The sequence below is a fragment of the Aquarana catesbeiana genome, linkage group LG05, assembly GCF_042186555.1.
Source record: "Aquarana catesbeiana isolate 2022-GZ linkage group LG05, ASM4218655v1, whole genome shotgun sequence".
NCBI lineage: Eukaryota > Metazoa > Chordata > Amphibia > Anura > Ranidae > Aquarana > Aquarana catesbeiana.
The window spans coordinates 306,450,320-306,468,472 of NC_133328.1; the positions used below are offsets into that span (position 1 = coordinate 306,450,320).

At 40.1% G+C, this 18,153-nt stretch overlaps 1 protein-coding gene across 1 annotated transcript in view; it reads left to right on the forward strand.

Annotated features, from left to right (window-relative positions):
• ELP2 (elongator acetyltransferase complex subunit 2) overlaps nt 1-17,312 on the forward strand; it is a 357,175-nt gene extending 339,863 nt beyond the window's left edge. The window contains exons 20-22 of the mRNA XM_073630833.1: nt 5,677-5,819; nt 6,958-7,062; nt 16,620-17,312. Of these exons, the coding sequence (XP_073486934.1) occupies nt 5,677-5,819; nt 6,958-7,062; nt 16,620-16,782 (411 nt within the window). The 3' untranslated portion in view covers nt 16,783-17,312. The remainder of the gene's footprint in view (nt 1-5,676; nt 5,820-6,957; nt 7,063-16,619) is intronic.
• Nucleotides 17,313-18,153: the final 841 nt, after the last annotated feature.

An 18,153-nucleotide genomic window follows, 5' to 3' on the forward strand; every position in this document is an offset into this window, starting at 1 on the left:
ATGTGAGGTATCGCCGCGATCGTCAGAGCGAGAGCAATAATTCTAGCCCTAGACCTCCTCTGTAGCTCAAACCTGGTAACCGTAAAAAATGTTTAAAGCGTCGCCTATGGAAATTCAAAGGTACCGTAGTTCGTCGCTATTCCACAAGTGCGTGCAATTATAAAGGGTGACATGTTTGGTATCTATTTACTCGGCGTAACATCATCTTTCACATTATACAAAAAAATTGGGGTAACTTTACTGTTTGGATTTTTTAAAATTCATGAAAGTGTCACTTTTCCAAAAATTTGCGTTTAAAACACCGCTGCACAAATACCGTGTGATAAAAAATATTGCAACAATCGCCATTTTATTCTCTAGATTCTCTGCTAAAAAAATATATATAATGTTTGGGGGTTCTAAGTAATTTTCTAGCAAAAAATACGGATTTTAACTTGTAAACACCAAATTTCAAAAAAAGGCTTAGTCATGAAAGGGTTAAAGAACTAAAGATAAATAAGAGACCAGGCCGGATGGTTACTCTGCCGTATATTATAGAACTTTTACAGATACCCTATCACCTATGTTAGCTGATGCTTTTAATGTGTTACTAGAGGGAAAATCTTTTAGACAAGAATCACTAACTGCCATAGTTTGCATGATCCCCAAACCTCTCACTGATGACACCTCTTGCACAAATTACCATCCAATATCCCTTTTGCATCTAGATATCAAAATTCTAGCAAAAATTTTAGCAAAAAGACTAAACAAGATCATAGGCAATCTAATCCACAGGGGCCAAGTAGGCTTCATGCCAATACGTCAAGCTGGCGACAATGTACGTTGAGCAGTTTTATTAGCGCAAATAGCTAAAGCACGCCATATTCCTTCTTGTTTCATTTCACTCGATATAAAAAAGGCCTTTGATTCTGTATCATGGCCTTATCTACGCTACACATTACAAAAATTGGGGTTTTGGACCCCACTTTTTGACATGGATTGAAGCACTTAACAACAAACCCAAAGCATATATCAAATATGCAGGATACAAATCTAATTCTTTTAATATAGAGAGGGGAACATGCCAAGGATGTCCACTTTCCCCTCTCTTATTTGCCCTCCTAATAGAACCTTTAGCCCAACAAACCTATCTAGGAATTCACTTAACCACTTAAGGACCAGCCTCGTTTTGGATTTTAGGTGTTTACATGTTTAAAACAGTTTTTTTTTGCTAGAAAATTACTTAGAACCCCCAAACATTTTTGTTTTTTTTCTAACACCCTAGAGAATAAAATGGCGGTCATTGCAATACTTTTTTTTGCACCGTATTTGCGCAGCGGTCTTATAAGCGCACTTTTTTTGGAAAAAATTCACTTTTTTGAATAAAAAAATAAGACAACAGTAAAGTTAGCCCAATTTTTTTTTTATATCGTGAAATATAATGTTACGCCAAGTAAATTGATACCCAACATGTCACGCTTCAAAATTGCGCCCGCTCGTGGAATAGCGTCAAACTTTTACCCTTAAAAATCTCCATAGGCGACGTTTAAAAAATTCTACAGGTTGCATGTTTTGCGTTACAGAGGAGGTCCAGGGCTAGAATTATTGCTCTTGCTCTACGGGTCACGGCGATACCTCACATGTGTGGTTTGACCACCATTTTCATATGCGAGCGCTACTCGCGTATGCGTTCGCTTCTGCGCGCGAGCTCGTCGGGACAGGGCGCTTTAAATTTTTTTTTTTTTTTTATTTATTTTACTTTATTTTATTTATTTTTTCACTGTTTTAAAAAACAAAAATTGGATCACTTTTATTCCTATTACAAGGAATGTAAACATCCCTTGTAATAGAAAAAAGCATGGCAGGTCCTCTTAAATATGAGATCTGGGGTCAAAAAGTCCTCAGATCTCATATTTAGACTAAAATGCAAAAAAAAAAAAAAAGAAAATGACACACAAAAAAGTGTGCCTTTAAGAGAAATGGGCGGAGCCGACGTAATGACGTCGCTCCGGCCGTCCTATGGTATAGAGACGGGTGGGCGCCATCTTGGCCTCACTCGTCTCTATACCCAGGCACAGAAAGGTCCTGATCACCTCCGGCGCTACCGACGGCTTCGGGCGGCGGAGGGCGCGAGAGAGCGGCGGGAGGGGGGGTGGCACCTCTCCCGCCACTGATAACGGTGATCTCGCTGTGAACCCGCCGCAGAGACCACCATTATCGTGTACAGAAACGCCGGCCACAAAGATGGATACCTCGGTTGTGGCAGTAGCTGCTGCCGTTACCGAGATATTCATCTTTAAAGTGATGACGTATATATACAGTGGCCGGTCGTTAAGTGGTTAACAGCCTCTCACTATGACCTCTTCTCAGCAAACTACCCCCCAATCCTGAAATAGATTACAAAACTCCTACAGAAATGGACACATCTTCCATTATCATGGATAGGCAAAATTAACGGAGTAAGAATGACAATTCTGCCAAAACTGCTTTACTTATTTAGAGTTTTGCCAATCTCAATCCCTCCTCACTATTTAAGAATAATACAAAAAAAGATCAACAACTTTTATCTGGGGCTCCATCAAACCCTGCATATCTTTACACACATTACACCTGCCAAAACTCAAGGGAGGCCTTGGCTTTCCGAACTTTGCAAACTATTACAGAGCAGCACACATTGCCAGCCTCTCTAAATACCATGCAACACAAGAAATACTCTTATGGGTAATAGAAGCTTCAGAATGCGACCCACTCTCTATTTAAAATCTATTATGGCTCCACTCCAAAGATCTGAAGAATCTACGTAATCCTATCGCCAAATACTTTCTATCCTTATGGGATAAGCTCAAATTTAAACACCAGTTACAATCTCCTCATAAACCTCTTTTATCCTTCCTCAAAAACCCTGCTTTTTATCCAGCCTGGGTCTCCCCTAAATCATTCAAAGCCTGGACCTCTTTAGACATTATTCGGCTAAATAAACTGATTTCCTCCACATCTTTCCTCACCTTTCCTACCCTCTGCGATACCTATAAGCTACCACACTCCGAACTGTTTAGATACCTTCAAATTAAAAATTTCTATTCACCTTTGGTAAGCACAAATACCTCCATGTCCCAAATCACTAATTTTGAATCAGTATGCCTAAAAGACCCCCACTCAAGAGGTATGATTTCTTCCATATATTCACAAATTTCAACGAATCCTGGCCTCGAAAAACCACCTTATGCCCGGAAATGGGAGGAGGACTTGGAAAAATCGTTGGATATGGCTGATTGGTCTAAAATCTGGACTGCAACTAAATCTTCTGCACCAAACATTCTGGCGGTAGAAACTAACTATAAGGTTCTAACTCGTTGGTACCTTGTACCCCCCAGGTTGCCCAAATTTGCGCCAACCCAAGCAGCTCAATGCTTTCGGGGCTGTTCAGATCCAGGCACTCATATGCATATATGGTGGTCCTGTCCGACGGTACAAACGTTTTGGGGGAAAATATTTGAAATTGCGTCCAGAATGTTTGAACTAAAATTGCAACCAGATCCTGTCATAGCCTTACTCAACTTAAAACCAGATTGTCTAACACATAATCAATTTAAACTCTTTACTCAACTCCTCACTGCTTCAAACAGCTGATTGCAAAGGCATGGCACGTGACGGCAGAACTCTCACTTCTGCCGTCACATCCAGGAAGAGGGGGATGGAGATGTCTGCTACCAGAGGAGACACGTAAATCACAGAAAGTTTTACACTATGTGAGCCCCTTCTATATTCCATGATACCTTTGCTATGGGTTCGTTGGTGTGGCTGATGTTGAGATGACCTCTGGTGGACACCGCTGGCAGTTCCCATCCTTTGGCTTTTAAAGTTTTCTGCTTGCTGTGACCCTCTGTGGTGGGGGGTCATGGCCTTCTGGTGAGAAGCAACCCCTTCTATTCTCTGGTGGTGGACCCCTCTTCGCTATTACAGAAATATACCTATTGTCACTTGGAATTTTATTTTTTGGTGATTTAAACTCACTATGACATTTTATTGATGCCTCATTGGACGGGACTGTTTCTTTCACCATTACCATATGTTTTGCACACTGGTTTATTTTTATATTTATTTATTTGTTATGTATGATCACTGTATAAACCTCTTGCACTGTAGATTTTACATTACGCACTACTAGTATTAGCGCAACCCTTTGTTCTTCTTATATCAATATATAACAAAGAAAGGAGAACAAAGGGCGGGATTTTAAATGAGGCACACGGGGGCAGGTACAAAAATCAGGTAGAAAAACAGGTTTTATTATATTCAAAATGGTCATATATTCACATGATTTTAAATGTACATAGCTACTATTCTTACTCTATATTTCATCAAAGTATACATTCCAACAAGGACTTATATTTACATTGCATGAACAGTTAAATAGCTAAAATCACAAGTAGAAGATATATGACACATTAAAGTGTCAAATGAACAGGTTACAAAAGAGGAACAATGAGTGGAAATGGAACGCTCATGCATAGTTATTGGTGAGGTACGCCTATGGGTAGATGTAAGCTCTACGCGTTTCGGGACTTTATAGCCACTCTTTAGGAGCAAAAACCAAGGGTAACCTAGGGATATGGAAAACAGTCGTATTTAAAGAGAGAAAAATACTTTGGGAGAGAATGGTGGGTAAATGTGGAGTATGTCCCCCACATAGTACACCTAACCCATCAAACTTACACACATATACTTGCGCACAGGCAGCGGGGCCCCGCAAGTCAGGTCAGCCAATGATGTCACGTCCTGGAGCTGAGGGGGCCCCCCTGGGGCAGCACACCACCAACCCAGGCACCACCCCAGATGGGTCACAGAGAGAAAACATGGTGAAATTGGTGAGATAAAGAACAAAAGATGAGTGGGGCAGTGATCCCCAGAAAGAGTGGAGAGCCTGTGAAAAATAAGTGACATATATATTAAACTGATGGCAAACGTGTAAGATAAGTGAAAATGAAGTGAAAGGAAAGGGAAAGGTAGAAACAAAGGAAAAGTGATTTTTACTATATTTTACCTATATAATGATTTAATAAAACAATATCTCCAAAGCTCTGGTCCAACAAATAAGACAATTTATTTTAACATAAAATCTGCTTCATTCCCTTGGTCAGACAGTAACCAAATGTTAAATGGAAGATATTGTACTGATTAACTGGTTGTAATGAATTAATAAGCCAATGAGTTGTACCATTTATCATTTGTGTTATATTATATTATTAGTACTTATTGTACCTAATTGTATTAAACTTTTATGCTCAACTAATAAAAACCTTTTTGACAAGGAAACCGGCTGTTCAGCTGGTCCGATAGAAGCAGACCGTTCATCCAGATTCTTTAGAAGGAGGATGGCCGAAATAGATCTGCCGATCGGCTCTGCTGACCGGAGTGTTCTGCAGGTGGGGGGCGTTGCATCTCCTTGTCAGAACACAATAGAACAGTGGGGAAATCGATGTACTAACATCGGGTTGTTAGTACAGCTCCAACTTGAGCTGTCAACTTTTTTTTCATTTAGCTAGCTGAGTTGAACAAAAAAAAATAGCAGTTTGTGCTAGGCTTAATTTTTAGCACACTGTTATCGGTGTTGGCATTAGGTTAAACCTTTCAGTAGCAAGAAATGTAAGTTTCTTTAGCCTTTAAATCTAAAGTTTATGCAAAATTATCTTTCAGGTTATTGTGTGGGGTGACTGTCAGGTGTTTGACACTCAGGATGACCACAACTGTGTTTCGGTCAAGCCTTGCTCTACTCTTCTAGATGCGGGAGATTCTGTCACAGCTGTTGGTGTTAATAAAGCAGTTGCTTCTCTTGGAAGGTAAGAGTGTGTATGGTTTGCACTTCTTGTTTTCTGTCACTCCTTTCCCTGAAAGTATGTCTTAATTTTTTGAGGCACACAGATGATGTTTTTTTTGTAATAACAGATGGATTTAAAAAGAATCTGTCATTTATGGTAATAATTGACAATAATTTCCAGCATGTAAATGATAGCAAAGGGTATGGTAGAAAGGTTCTGAGCCTGCCTATGATGAGGAGAGAGATTAGACCAATCTCAGTGTGCTGCTTGTAAAACCATAGAGTGTTAAAATACTAATTTCTTCTGCTGCTTTCTTGCAGAGCGGTGTTGCGTTACTACAACACAGCAAAGATCACATTCATAATTTGCTTAGCATGTAAACTAATTCTATAGTTATCTTGTTAACTGAGCGAGATTCTATATACATGTGCATATATATATATATATTTGGCAGAAATTTGACATGAAAAATCAGCCTAAATAGTAGGGACCTCATGCCATTTGATTAGTGATGTCACAGTATATTGAACTGCACGTGCACCTGCTGCATAGATGAATTGTTTGTATTCTAATTTTCCACCATGTACATTATCACCACCAACGAATGAGGGTTGCCTTTTCATTAATAGTTAGGCATTTTTCTGCTTGACTGGGTTCAGTTATGCTTGCCAGGAAGGCAAGTCATCCCTGTTTTTTGACCATTGATCAGTGAGGTCTAAGGTGGCCACCCTGATTTTACAACACACAATAGAGGAGAATAGTGGCACTCCCTCAGCCCTTTGGAAAGGGGTGCATCATTGAGGTAGGGGGGTTTATATGTAAAGCCGAACAGTTTAATTACCCTTCTTAGAGGACATTTTGCTCTAAGTTCACCCTAGTGTTATTCGTGTGCTTAAATGCCTAGTTATTTTGTTAGGCAAGTTCTGCTAAAGGGGGAATGTCAACCAATATGTGGTTTCTCTTGCAAGAGAGATAAAAGCTGTTGGACTATTCCAGGGCTGGGAAATACTAATTTACTGTAATCCACAAAGTTGTATTTTTGATTTGTAGTAGTTTGAATGTTTTTTTTTTTTTTTTTTTTTTTTTATTATTTTATAGGAAATCTTAATAACGTGTTCAGGTGTGTTACATCAAGCAGTTTTTTTGTTTTTTTCTGTAGTTATATTATTGCTGTTGGATTAGAATGTGGGAAGATTCTTCTGTACAAATGGGAAAGTGGTATTACATTAAATGACTGGATGAAAAGTTATGAGATGGATCAAAGGTTAGTATGTGTTCATTCACTTTTATTTTGAGATGATACTGTTTTAGAGAACACACCTTTCTATCATACAGCTACATTAAAGTCTTTTTGGTTTATCTGACAAAACATTTTAAAAAAAGTAGCCAATACACATTTATTTTCATCATTTTTAGAGGCCTTACACACGTCGGGCTCCGTTGGAGTCTGCCTGCTCAGCAGGGAATTTGTCCGCTGATCCCCACTGAGCAGGCGGATGGCTGGTCCGTGTCTGCTCCACTGATGCAGAGCAGACACAGACGCAGCCTGCTCTCCTCTATTGGCGGTCAGATGTAAATGGACCGCCTGTCCATTTATACCGTAAGCGGCTTCATTCCAGCCTCCTAATAGTAAACACGGAAGCAACGTCATGATGTCACTTCCCGTTTACTCGGCTGCCAATGGCACCGGTTTTAAAAAAATAAAACGGCGATCTGAATACTTTTAAGTGCAATGGAGGGATCGGGAGTCTTTTAGACCCCCGATCCCTCCATAAAGAGCACCTGTCACCACCTATTACTGTCACAAGGGATGTTTACATTCCTTGTGACAGCAATAAAAGTGATCAAAATTTTTTTTTTTTTTTTTTTTTTTTAAACACAATTTATAAATATTAAAATAAGAAAAAAAAATTTTAAAGCGCCCCCGTCGCCGCGAGCTCGCGCAGCAAAGAAAACGCGTGCGGAAGTCGCGCCTGCATATGTAAACGGTGTTCAAATCACACATGTGAGGTATCGCCACGATCGTCAGAGCGAGAGCAATAATTCTAGCACAAGAGCTCCTCTGTAACTCTAACCTGGTAACCGTAAAAAAAATTTAAAGCGTCGCCTATGGAGATTTTTAGGTACCGTAGTTTGTCAACATTCCACGAGTGCATGCAATTATAAAGCGTGACATGTTTGGTATCTATTTACTCGGTGTAACATCATCTTTCACATTATACAAAAAAATTGGGCTAACTTTACTGTTTTTGATTTTTTTTTTTAAATTCATGAAAGTGTCCCTTTTCCCAAAAAGTTGCGTTTAAAACACCGCTGCACAAATACCATGTGATATAAAATATTGCAACAATCACCATTTTATTCTCTAGATTCTCTGCTAAAAAATATATATATATAATGTTTGGGGGCTTTAAGTAATTTTCTAGCAAAAATTATGGATTTTAACGTGCTAGCACCAAATGTCAAAAATAGGCTTAGTCATGAAAGGGTTTAAGGGGTAAACCATTGAAAATGGGCATATATTGCAAAGCTTTCCTGAATATGTTTTGTTTTATTTTACCATGACAGACACTTTAATATCCAAGCTAGCTTACTGTGTGTTTATCCCTCTTTTTGTGGGTTGGTTGATGGTTTAATCTCTCTTGGTATTGTTTGGGGCATGTTTTTTTAATTTGCTTGTTCCTCCTGAGCCTCTTTATCCTTCTTTGAAGCCTCAAGCTGATGAACCAAACTTACCAACAGTCTAATCAACTTTTTAAATCATGCATTTTTGTTTTGTTTTTTAATTGAAAAAAAAATCACAAAATTTGGCCGGCCAACATTAAAGTAGAAGTCTGGTCAAAATTGAACTAAACTTAAACTTGCTCCCACTCCCATTCTAAGCCCTGTGCTAACTGCCCTGTAAAGGAAAGATGTGTATACTTAGCCAATATATGGGCAGTCCGGTCACATGATCGGGTCCTGGCGCTGGCTTAATAGAGAAGTCCAGCTAAATCTAGTTTGGCTGGACTTCTCCTATGGATCACAGGAGTGCAATTCATTTTAGCACCCCTCTGACCCGTTTTCAGCACAGAGCAGACTGAAGTCCGCTCTCTGCTGACATCTTCGTTATTGGTCCAGGCACCACGTCATCCCGACCATGGAGTCTGGATCCACCAAGTGCCTGGACTGACACCCCACTCAGCCTCTCAGCGAGCCGCTGAGAGGTTGAGCTGGCTGCCCCGCCCCTTCAAAGCTCAGTACTCCAATGAGCAAGGAGACAGCAGAGCAGAGAGTTGTGACTGAGAGTCAGCAGCTCTCTGCTCGGGGAACTGTCGGAACCGAGCGATTGGTGATGTTTGATCGCCCGGTTCTCAGTGCAGAGCAGTGTTAATTTTAGTCTTAGAACTAAAATGGCATTTTAGTTTTAGTCCAATTTTAGTCTTCTGGAATTGTTTTAGTTTTAGTCGTATTTAGTCGACTAAATCTCCAGTACATTTTAGTCGACTAAAATGTCCTACGTTTTAGTCAACTATAATCTCCAGTACATTTCAGTAATTGCAATTTAGTTTTAGTCATAGTCTTTTGACTAAAATGGCATTTATAGTTTGTCTCATTTTAGTCTTAGGAATATAATAGCATTTTAGTTTTAGTCTCATTTTAGTCTTTTGACTAAAATGGCTTTTAGTTTTAGTCGTATTTTAGTCATCTCAATTGTTTTAGTTTGTCGTATTTTAGTCGACTAAAATAGTATTCATTTAGTCGACTAAAATGTTTTAGTCGTTTTAGTCGACTAAATTAACACTGGTGTAGAGGCGCTGGAGGACAGATGCAGCATAGGATTAAAAAAAAAAAAATTAAACCTGTACTTCTCTTTTAACTACCTGCTGCCCGTCCACAGTAGTTTTACTGCGGGCGAGCGGCACATGCAGGCTGAACAACGTACCTGTGTGTCCCCACATGTCTTCCGCATTCGGGGCGGTCCCCCTGCCAACCCATGCTGTGATTGGGCACAGCACGAGTTTGGCAGCAGATTTCAGCTAATGATTTTGACTGGACCCAGCCAATCAGCCGATTTCAATCAAAAACACAGAACTCTGTGTACAGGAAACAACAATCTGACTGTTTCTTCTTGCTGAAGCAGCCAAATCAGAAAGTAAAAGCAGCACATATTACTCACATTACACAATGTTGGGCACACAGGTAACTCCTTGCTTGCCCCTAGATGTTAACCCCTTCCCAGCTAGTGTCTGCTAGCACAAGATTGCCCGCCACCCTATCACAGTGACACTATAAGTCGCTGATCTCTGTCATTACCAGTATAGCATCATAGCTGCATAAATTCCAATTTATATATATATATATATATATATATATATATATATATATATATATATATATATATATATACCGTATTTATCAGCGTATAACACGCACCGGAGTATAACACGCACCTCAATTTAGGAGGGAATTTTAAGGAAAAAAAACTTTTAGGAGGGAAGTTGAAAGGAAAAAAACTTACATTTAAATGCCCATCAGTGCAGCCTTGCCCCAGTCCAGCCTTGCCCAGTGCAGCCATGTCAGTGCAGCCTTGCCAGTGCAGCCTTGCCAGTGCAGCCTTGCCAGTGCAGCCATGTCAGTGCAGCCATGTCAGTGCAGCCATGTCAGTGCAGCCATGTCAGTGCAGCCTTGCTAGTGCAGCCTTGTCAGTGCAGCCTTGTCAGTGCAGCCTTGCTAGTGCAGCCATGTCAGTGCAGCCTTCCCCAGTGTCCAGTCCAGCCTTGCCCCAGTCCAGCCTTGCCCCAGTCCAGCCTTGCCGAAGCCTGTGAGCTTCAAAATCGCCGACCGCGATTTGAAAATGGCGCCGCCGGCGCCGAAATACACAGAGCCGGTCCTTGGCTCTTCTCGGCGGCTCTCGTTTACTTTCGGTTCCACTCGGACGGTGAGCGGAGCTAACCGAAACTAGCCGAGTATACTCGGCTAGGTTCGGGCGGCGCTCGAGTGAAACCGAAAGCCGCCGAGAAGAGCCGAGGACCGGCACTGTGTATTTCGGCACCGGCGGCGCCATTTTCAAATCGCGGTCAGCGATTTTTTAATTCTGACAGGTCAGGATCGCAGGGGATCGGCGTATAACACGCACCCGCGATTTTCCCCTGATTTTAAGGGGAAAAAAGTGCGTGTTATACGCCGATGAATACGGTATATATATATATATATATATATATATATATAGTTTTTGAATGCTATAACTTTTGCACACTTTTCACCTTTTTTTTTAACCAAAGACATGTAGCAGAATACATTTTGGCCTAAATTTATGAAGAAATTTGATTTTTTTTTTTTTTTTTTTTTTATCAGATATGTTTTAGAACAGAAAGTAGAAAATATTGTTTTGTCTGTCTTTTTTCGTTTATGTATTAAAAAACCCAGTGGTGATGAAATACCACCAAAAGAAAGCTCTATTTGTGAGAAAAAAAATATATAAATTTAATTTGCGTACAGTGTTGCATGACAGCGCAAGTTAAAGTTGCGCAGTGCTGAATAGCAAACAATGGTCATGAAAGGGGTAAAACATTCCGGATGTCAAGTGGTTAAATGGAGAGAAGGGACAGCTGACCATGGATGCCCCACAGTAAGTCAAAGGATGATGTCACTGCTAGGTTCTGCAGTCGTCACTGCTTTCTCTTCGCTTCACTGAAGACACAGCTGCTGTGGGGGGATCACGTTACCAGACCGCTTTTAGATTTGGGAAGTATGCACATCTTTTCTTTACAGGGTAGTTAGCATAGGGCTTAGAATGGGGGCGGGAGTAGGTTTAAACGTGGATAGCTTTTGAACGGACTTTTACTTTAAGACACATTCCAGAAAAATGTAACCCTTGACAGTTGTTTAATAAGCCAACATAGTTATCCATTTTTAAAGTCAAATTGTTCCAGTGCCATGGGTAATTTCTCTATTTATGAAGAGTAGACTTCTCAGACTACAGAAACCTTAATATGGGAGCTGGCATAATTAGATTCATATTTATAGCACATATGTATTGGTCCCATGTGAACTCTATGGGAGTATTTGGTAAATGTTTTGAACTGATATGAATATATCTGGTAAAAGAAAATGTTCTATCGTAGTCATGTAGGCTGTTAATGCTACTTCTGTTTCTGAAAATGCTAGTTTCCTGACTGTCAGGTTTATTGTCTTTAATACTTTCTGTCCTTTTCCTGAAACAAACATACAAATAAGGATTTCTGAATTTACAGATACAGTGGGGCAAAAAAGTATTTAGTCAGCCACCAATTGTGCAAGTTCCCCCACTTAAAAACATGAGAGAGGCCTGTAATTGTCATCATATGTATACCTCAACTATGAGAGACAAAATGTGGAAACAAATCCAGGCAATCACATTGTCTGATTTTTGAAAGAATATATTTGCAAATTATGGTGGAAAATAAGTATTTGGTCACCTACAAACAAGCAAGATTTCTGGCTCTCACAGACCTGTATCATCTTCTTTAAGAGGCTCCTCTGTCCTCCACTCATTACCTGTATTAATGGCACCTGTTTGAACTTGTTATCAGTATAAAAGACACCTGTCCACAACCTCAAACAGTCACACTCCAAACTTCACTATGGTGAAGACCAAAGAGCTGTCGAAGGACACCAGAAACAAAATTGTAGACCTGCACCAGGCTGGGAAGACTGAATCTGCAATAGGCAAGCAGCTTGGTGTGAAGAAATCAACTGTGGGAGCAATAATTAGAAAATGGAAGACATACAAGACCACTGATAATCTCCCTCGATCTGTGGCTCCACGCAAGATCTCACCCCGTGGGGGTCAAAATTATTACAAGAACGGTGAGCAAAAATCCCAGAACCACACGGGGGACCTAGTGAATGACCTGCAGAGAGCTGGGACCAACTTAACAAAGGCTACCATCAGTAACACAGAAATAAAGAGAAAAACACATGTGGGAGAGACGCATGCGCTGCACACCCCCAAAGCAATAATAGTAAAAAATGGACAGTTTCCCCGGTGGGGCTTTAGACAGCAAAATCTTGATATTCAGAAATAATAAAAAAATGTATAACCAGTAAGTGCTTTTATTGAACCATGAACAATTGTAATGCTATAATTCAATTGGCATTACAACATAGAGCACTGGCCAAGTAGTACAATACATATTCCACAATATAAAGTCGACACATCTTTACACAAAATTATATACAGTCATACATTTCCGGGCTGTTGACGGTATAAATCCCCGACGCGTTTCGACCTGTGTGCGGTCATCATCAGGGGGATAGTTGGTTCTATAAAATACATTGAATATCTTCAAAATTTAAGAACATGTCATCATAAATCTCATTGTAAGGTTAAAAGTGTTAGTATATTTACCGCTGAAAAGTAGAGGGAATAATCCTTTGGCCAGTAAAAGCCGTAAATGGATCCGGGGGGCCCCCATATTCGCCCCTGTCTCCCCAGAGCGCATGAGTCCAGCCCAAGGGGCTTACAAGGAGCCACATAGACGCCCTCCAGGGGAAGGAGAAGTCAGCACCTGCGACAAATACCCAATCAGTCAAAATGATTCTCAGCACATTGGCAAAAGTATGAAGTGTATGGGCTAACTGCAATCCTAGTAATCAATATATATTGATCTGGTGTCCTAAGGTTTCATGATTATAATTAATTATATAGAAAGTGGCACAACCATAAAAGAAATGGTTGTATAGTTATAGGGTTGTTTGAGTGGTGTGGTGTGTAAACACAGGTGAGTGGGAAGTGATATGTGGTACAAGGAATATGAAAAACCCTTTGAGTGATAAAGTAAAATTAAATGGATGGCTAGCACAATGCTGACTACAGTGCCATGTCCAGGTGAATGAAATGAGTGTGTAGTGTCAGCCAACACATGGTGGAATAAAAGTGAAAAACAAATCAAAAGGAGAGTGTGTGAATGAGTAAAACCAAATGAAACAATCAAAAACATGTGTGGAAGATCTAAACTGATTATAGGAATAGGAGTATGAGTGTAGTGTTGTAATATCAGAGTAGTAAGTTATTACAAGAACGGTGAGCAAAAATCCCAGAACCACACGGGGGACCTAGTGAATGACCTGCAGAGAGCTGGGACCAACTTAACAAAGGCTACCATCAGTAACACTACACCGCCAGGGACTCAGATCCTGCAGTGCCAGAAGTGTCCCCCTGCTTAAGCCAGTACATATCCGGACCCATCTGAGGTTTGCTAGAGAGCTTTTGGATGATCCAGAAGAGGATTGGGAGAATGTCATATGGTCACATGAAACCAAAGTATAACTGTTTGGTAGAAACATAGCTCGTAGTGTTTGGAGGAGAGAGAATGCTGAGTTGCAACCAAAGAGCACCATACCTACTGTGAAGCATGGGGGTGGCAACATCATGCTTTGGGGCTGTTTCTCTGCAAAGTGTACAGGACGACTGATCCGTGTACATGAAAGAATGAATGGGGCCATGTATCGTGAGATTTTGAGTGTAAACCTCCTCCCATCTGCAAGGGCATTGAAGATGAAACGTAGCTGGGTCTTTCAGCATGACAATGATCCCAAACACACCGCCCGGGCAACGAAGGAGTGGCTTCGTAAGAAGCATTCCAAGGTCCTGAAGTGGCCTAGCCAGTCTCCAGATCTCAACCCCATAGAAAACCTCCGGAGGTAGTCCGTGTTGCATGGAGGAATGGGCCAACATACCAGCAACAGTGTGTGACAACCTTGTGAAGACTTACAGAAAACGTTTGACCTCTGTCATTGCCAACAAAGGATATATAATAAAGTATTGAGATGAACTTTTGATATTGACCAAATACTTATTTTCCACCATAATTTGCAAATACATTCTTTCAAAAATCAGACAAAGTGATTGTCTAAATTTGTTTCCACATTTTCTCTCTCATAGTTGAGGTATACCTATGATGACAATTACAGGCCTCTCTCATGTTTTTAAGTGGAAGAACTTGCACAATTGGTGGCTGACTAAATACTTTTTTGCCCCACTGTATGCATACTTGTATTAGGTCAGAGATCCCAGTTGGTCAGTGTTCTATCCAGATAATTAGTATCTTCAGAAGAGGATTGGTAGCAGCATCTCCATGCGTCTCTCAGGAAAAGTTTGCTTTAAGGGGATAAACTATTGGTCTAGTAACTGCTTTTTTCCATAAATTTTTCCTTGATCTAACAATCTCTGTAAGCAAAAAATAAATAGTATATAGAAATAGAATAATTAACTACCTCCTGCCCGCGGTTTAGACAAATGATGGCTGGCGAGATGCTCTGTTCTGGGACAACGTCATATGACGTCACCCCAGTCCCACCGCACTTGTGGGGGCATGCCACGATCGCATGCGCAATGTGTCACTTGGACACGGCAGGACCCGATCTCGGTAAAGAGCCAATGACGCGCCTGTTTACCCATGTGATCAGCAGTGTCCATTCACAGCTGTTCACATGAAACACTTTTCGCTTCACACTGACAGTGTCTGAGGAAAGCCGATCTGCAGCATCTCCCCACAGGGGAGACATGTACGGATAATCAGGGCACTAATCATCAGTGCCCTGATTATCCGTTCAGCCCCAACAGTGCCCAGCAGTGATGCCAATCTGTGCCCATTAGTAATGCAAGTCAGTGCCGCATATCATTGCCCATAAGTGCTGTCTATCAGTGCTGCATATTAGTGCCATCTCATCAGTGCTCATCAGTGTCACCTCATCAGTGCATCCTCATCAGTGCACATCAGTGAAGGACAAAAATTACTTATTTACAAAATTCAAAATTTTCTAAAATTTTCTGGGTTTTTTTTTTTTTTTTTTTTTTTTAGCAAAAAAAAACAAAAAACAGCAGTGATTAAATACCACCAAAAAGAAAGCTCTATTTGTGTGAATAAAAAGGTAACAATTTCATTTGGGTACAGCATTGCGTGACAGCGCAATTGTCATTCAAAGTGTGACAGCGCTGATAGCTGAAAATTGGCCTGGGCAGGAAGGGAGTAAAAGTGCCCAGTATTGAAGCAGTTAAAGAAGCCCATGCTTCAAAGGAGGCCAATTCATATTCTTGTGCTTTATTTACACTTCTGACTAAAAAAGAAAAAACTTTTACTTTGCTTCAGAGCACAATAAAGAGGGAAAATATGTACAAAGCATTATACATTCCCTTTTTAATTTTTGCACACTAATGCACACTGGCTAGTGGCTTTTACTATTACACAACAAGGCTTAGGTGCAGCATACACCACCTGCAAGGGAAACTAAATAAATGTATTCAATTAATGCCTACGTTATTTTCCAATGTAGTGATTGATATGATGACCTGGTATATGTTACTTTTCATTTAGTGTATTAATACATGTTTAGTTCAATATCTGAAACTGATAAGTTATTCTTTTCCTCTGTTAACATATGTAAAATTTGCAAATACAGGTGTTTGTATTTTCTCCTAAATTTTGAGTTTCATTCACACAAGGGCAGATTGGTTTAAAAGTGCCAGCAGAGAAGCATCCCCAAAAATCATTAGAATATAATTGAGATGTCTGACCTGACACTAATGTGTTGAAATTTAAACTTGATGATGAGTTTGCAGTTTAAATTATTGACAAGAGAAGGGATAAAATGTCATTAATGTTGTTAATAACCCTGGCAATTTCAGCATATTTAATACCTGCAGGTTGTGACAAGTCAATGTCTCTCAGTTGGCAGTAGTGAGATAAAGTACACTAATTAGATATAAGATGGTATTTGAATCTTGCAGCCCAGCTGAGTCTGACATTTTACTGTTGTCACACAGATCCTCTCCTTATTCTGTTATATCTCTTTTAGCCTTTGTCACACTCTGACTGTCAAGCAAGTCTGTTGGAGAAGCAAACCGGGTCGTGCTGGACATGATGATCTGGACAATGCTGAATGGTTGCAGCTGGCAAGCTGTGGAGCAGATCATAGCATTAAGATATTCAATGTTAACAGGAGTATATTCTCTTTGTAAGAAGTCCTTTATAGATGGTAACATAATTTTACGAAAGAGCAATCTTGGTGCTGATAGAATATGGCTTCAAAGAAGCTGAAGGCTATATACACAGTTGCAGGGTTTTTGAGAGCTCTATGTGGAAGGAAGGGTAATAATTTATAGGACAGTCAACAGCTGCAAATATTTATTGAGGTACAATCCAATTAAATTAAAAGAAAACCCTTGAAACACGTGATCTTAAAAAAAAAAAGTTCTTGTTATCAGCAATTCCAGGAACACCAGTTGCTGGCAAAAATAAAATAAAAAATAATGCAGGCTGTTTATTCTAAAATCCCTACTTGGGATCGAAGAGATTGGACATTTAACATAATAGAATTATGGAATAGAGATCTCGGCCCTACCCAACAGTACATACGAAGATCTAGGAGCAAGATACATTGGGCCACATACAGTAAAACCTAGTTATTGCCTGGAGTTGCTCTTTAAAGGATATGTTAATTTTATTATTTTATATGCATCATCTACATATTAAACTTTAAGTGTAAAAACATCTCTGGTTTTACTTTTTAAAAATGTGCTATTTAGGTTCATGTTAAACTGCTTCTATTCTTGGATTATTGATAGATGACCACTCTGTAGCCCAGAGTCTTGTTATCTGCCATAATGAAGTTGGATCATCCTCCCTATCCTGTAGTTTGAGGTTTGACCTATATGCTCTAAATGACTGGATTTGAAAAATGTTGCAGATGAAAAGTGTAAGAAGATCAACACAAGCCATTAAACTTAAGCAATAATTGGTGGTATAAGGGTTCGTTCACACCAGCAGCGTTGCCCATTGAAGGACAAGAAAACATTTTGCATTTTAGCTCAGTGTGACGATACGCACTGTACCATGTGGCAGTGCCCTGCAGGGAAGAGTAAAACCATTGTCCATACATGTATAAAAAAAATAAACTGAGAAAAAAAAATGCTGCTCGAACTGACCCGATGCAGTCATGGTGTTTGGCCTCAGCTAGCACTGCTGCAGTGGTCGGGGCGAAACATATCAGTGTGTTGCCAGAGCACTGCCAGCTGAGGCCATACACAGTGACTACATCTGGTCAGTTTGAGTGGCATCTTTTCTTTGGTTTACCTACACTTCTGGATTGGTGCACTCAGACTCCTGCTCACTTGTTCTGAGTATCAGCAGGGAGAGCCTGAAGCCTCCAGCTTGGAGTGACGCTACAAGCTCTTCGTGACCACTATTAAAAAAATGAAGTTCTGTATGCTGCTAAATGTATACATTGTCCATATTGACTCCCCTTAATTAGGAGGGGTTACGCTATTCGACCAAAACATACCAAGCAAACCAAATCTCAAAGATGGGTAAAAATGATGGGAAATGAGATC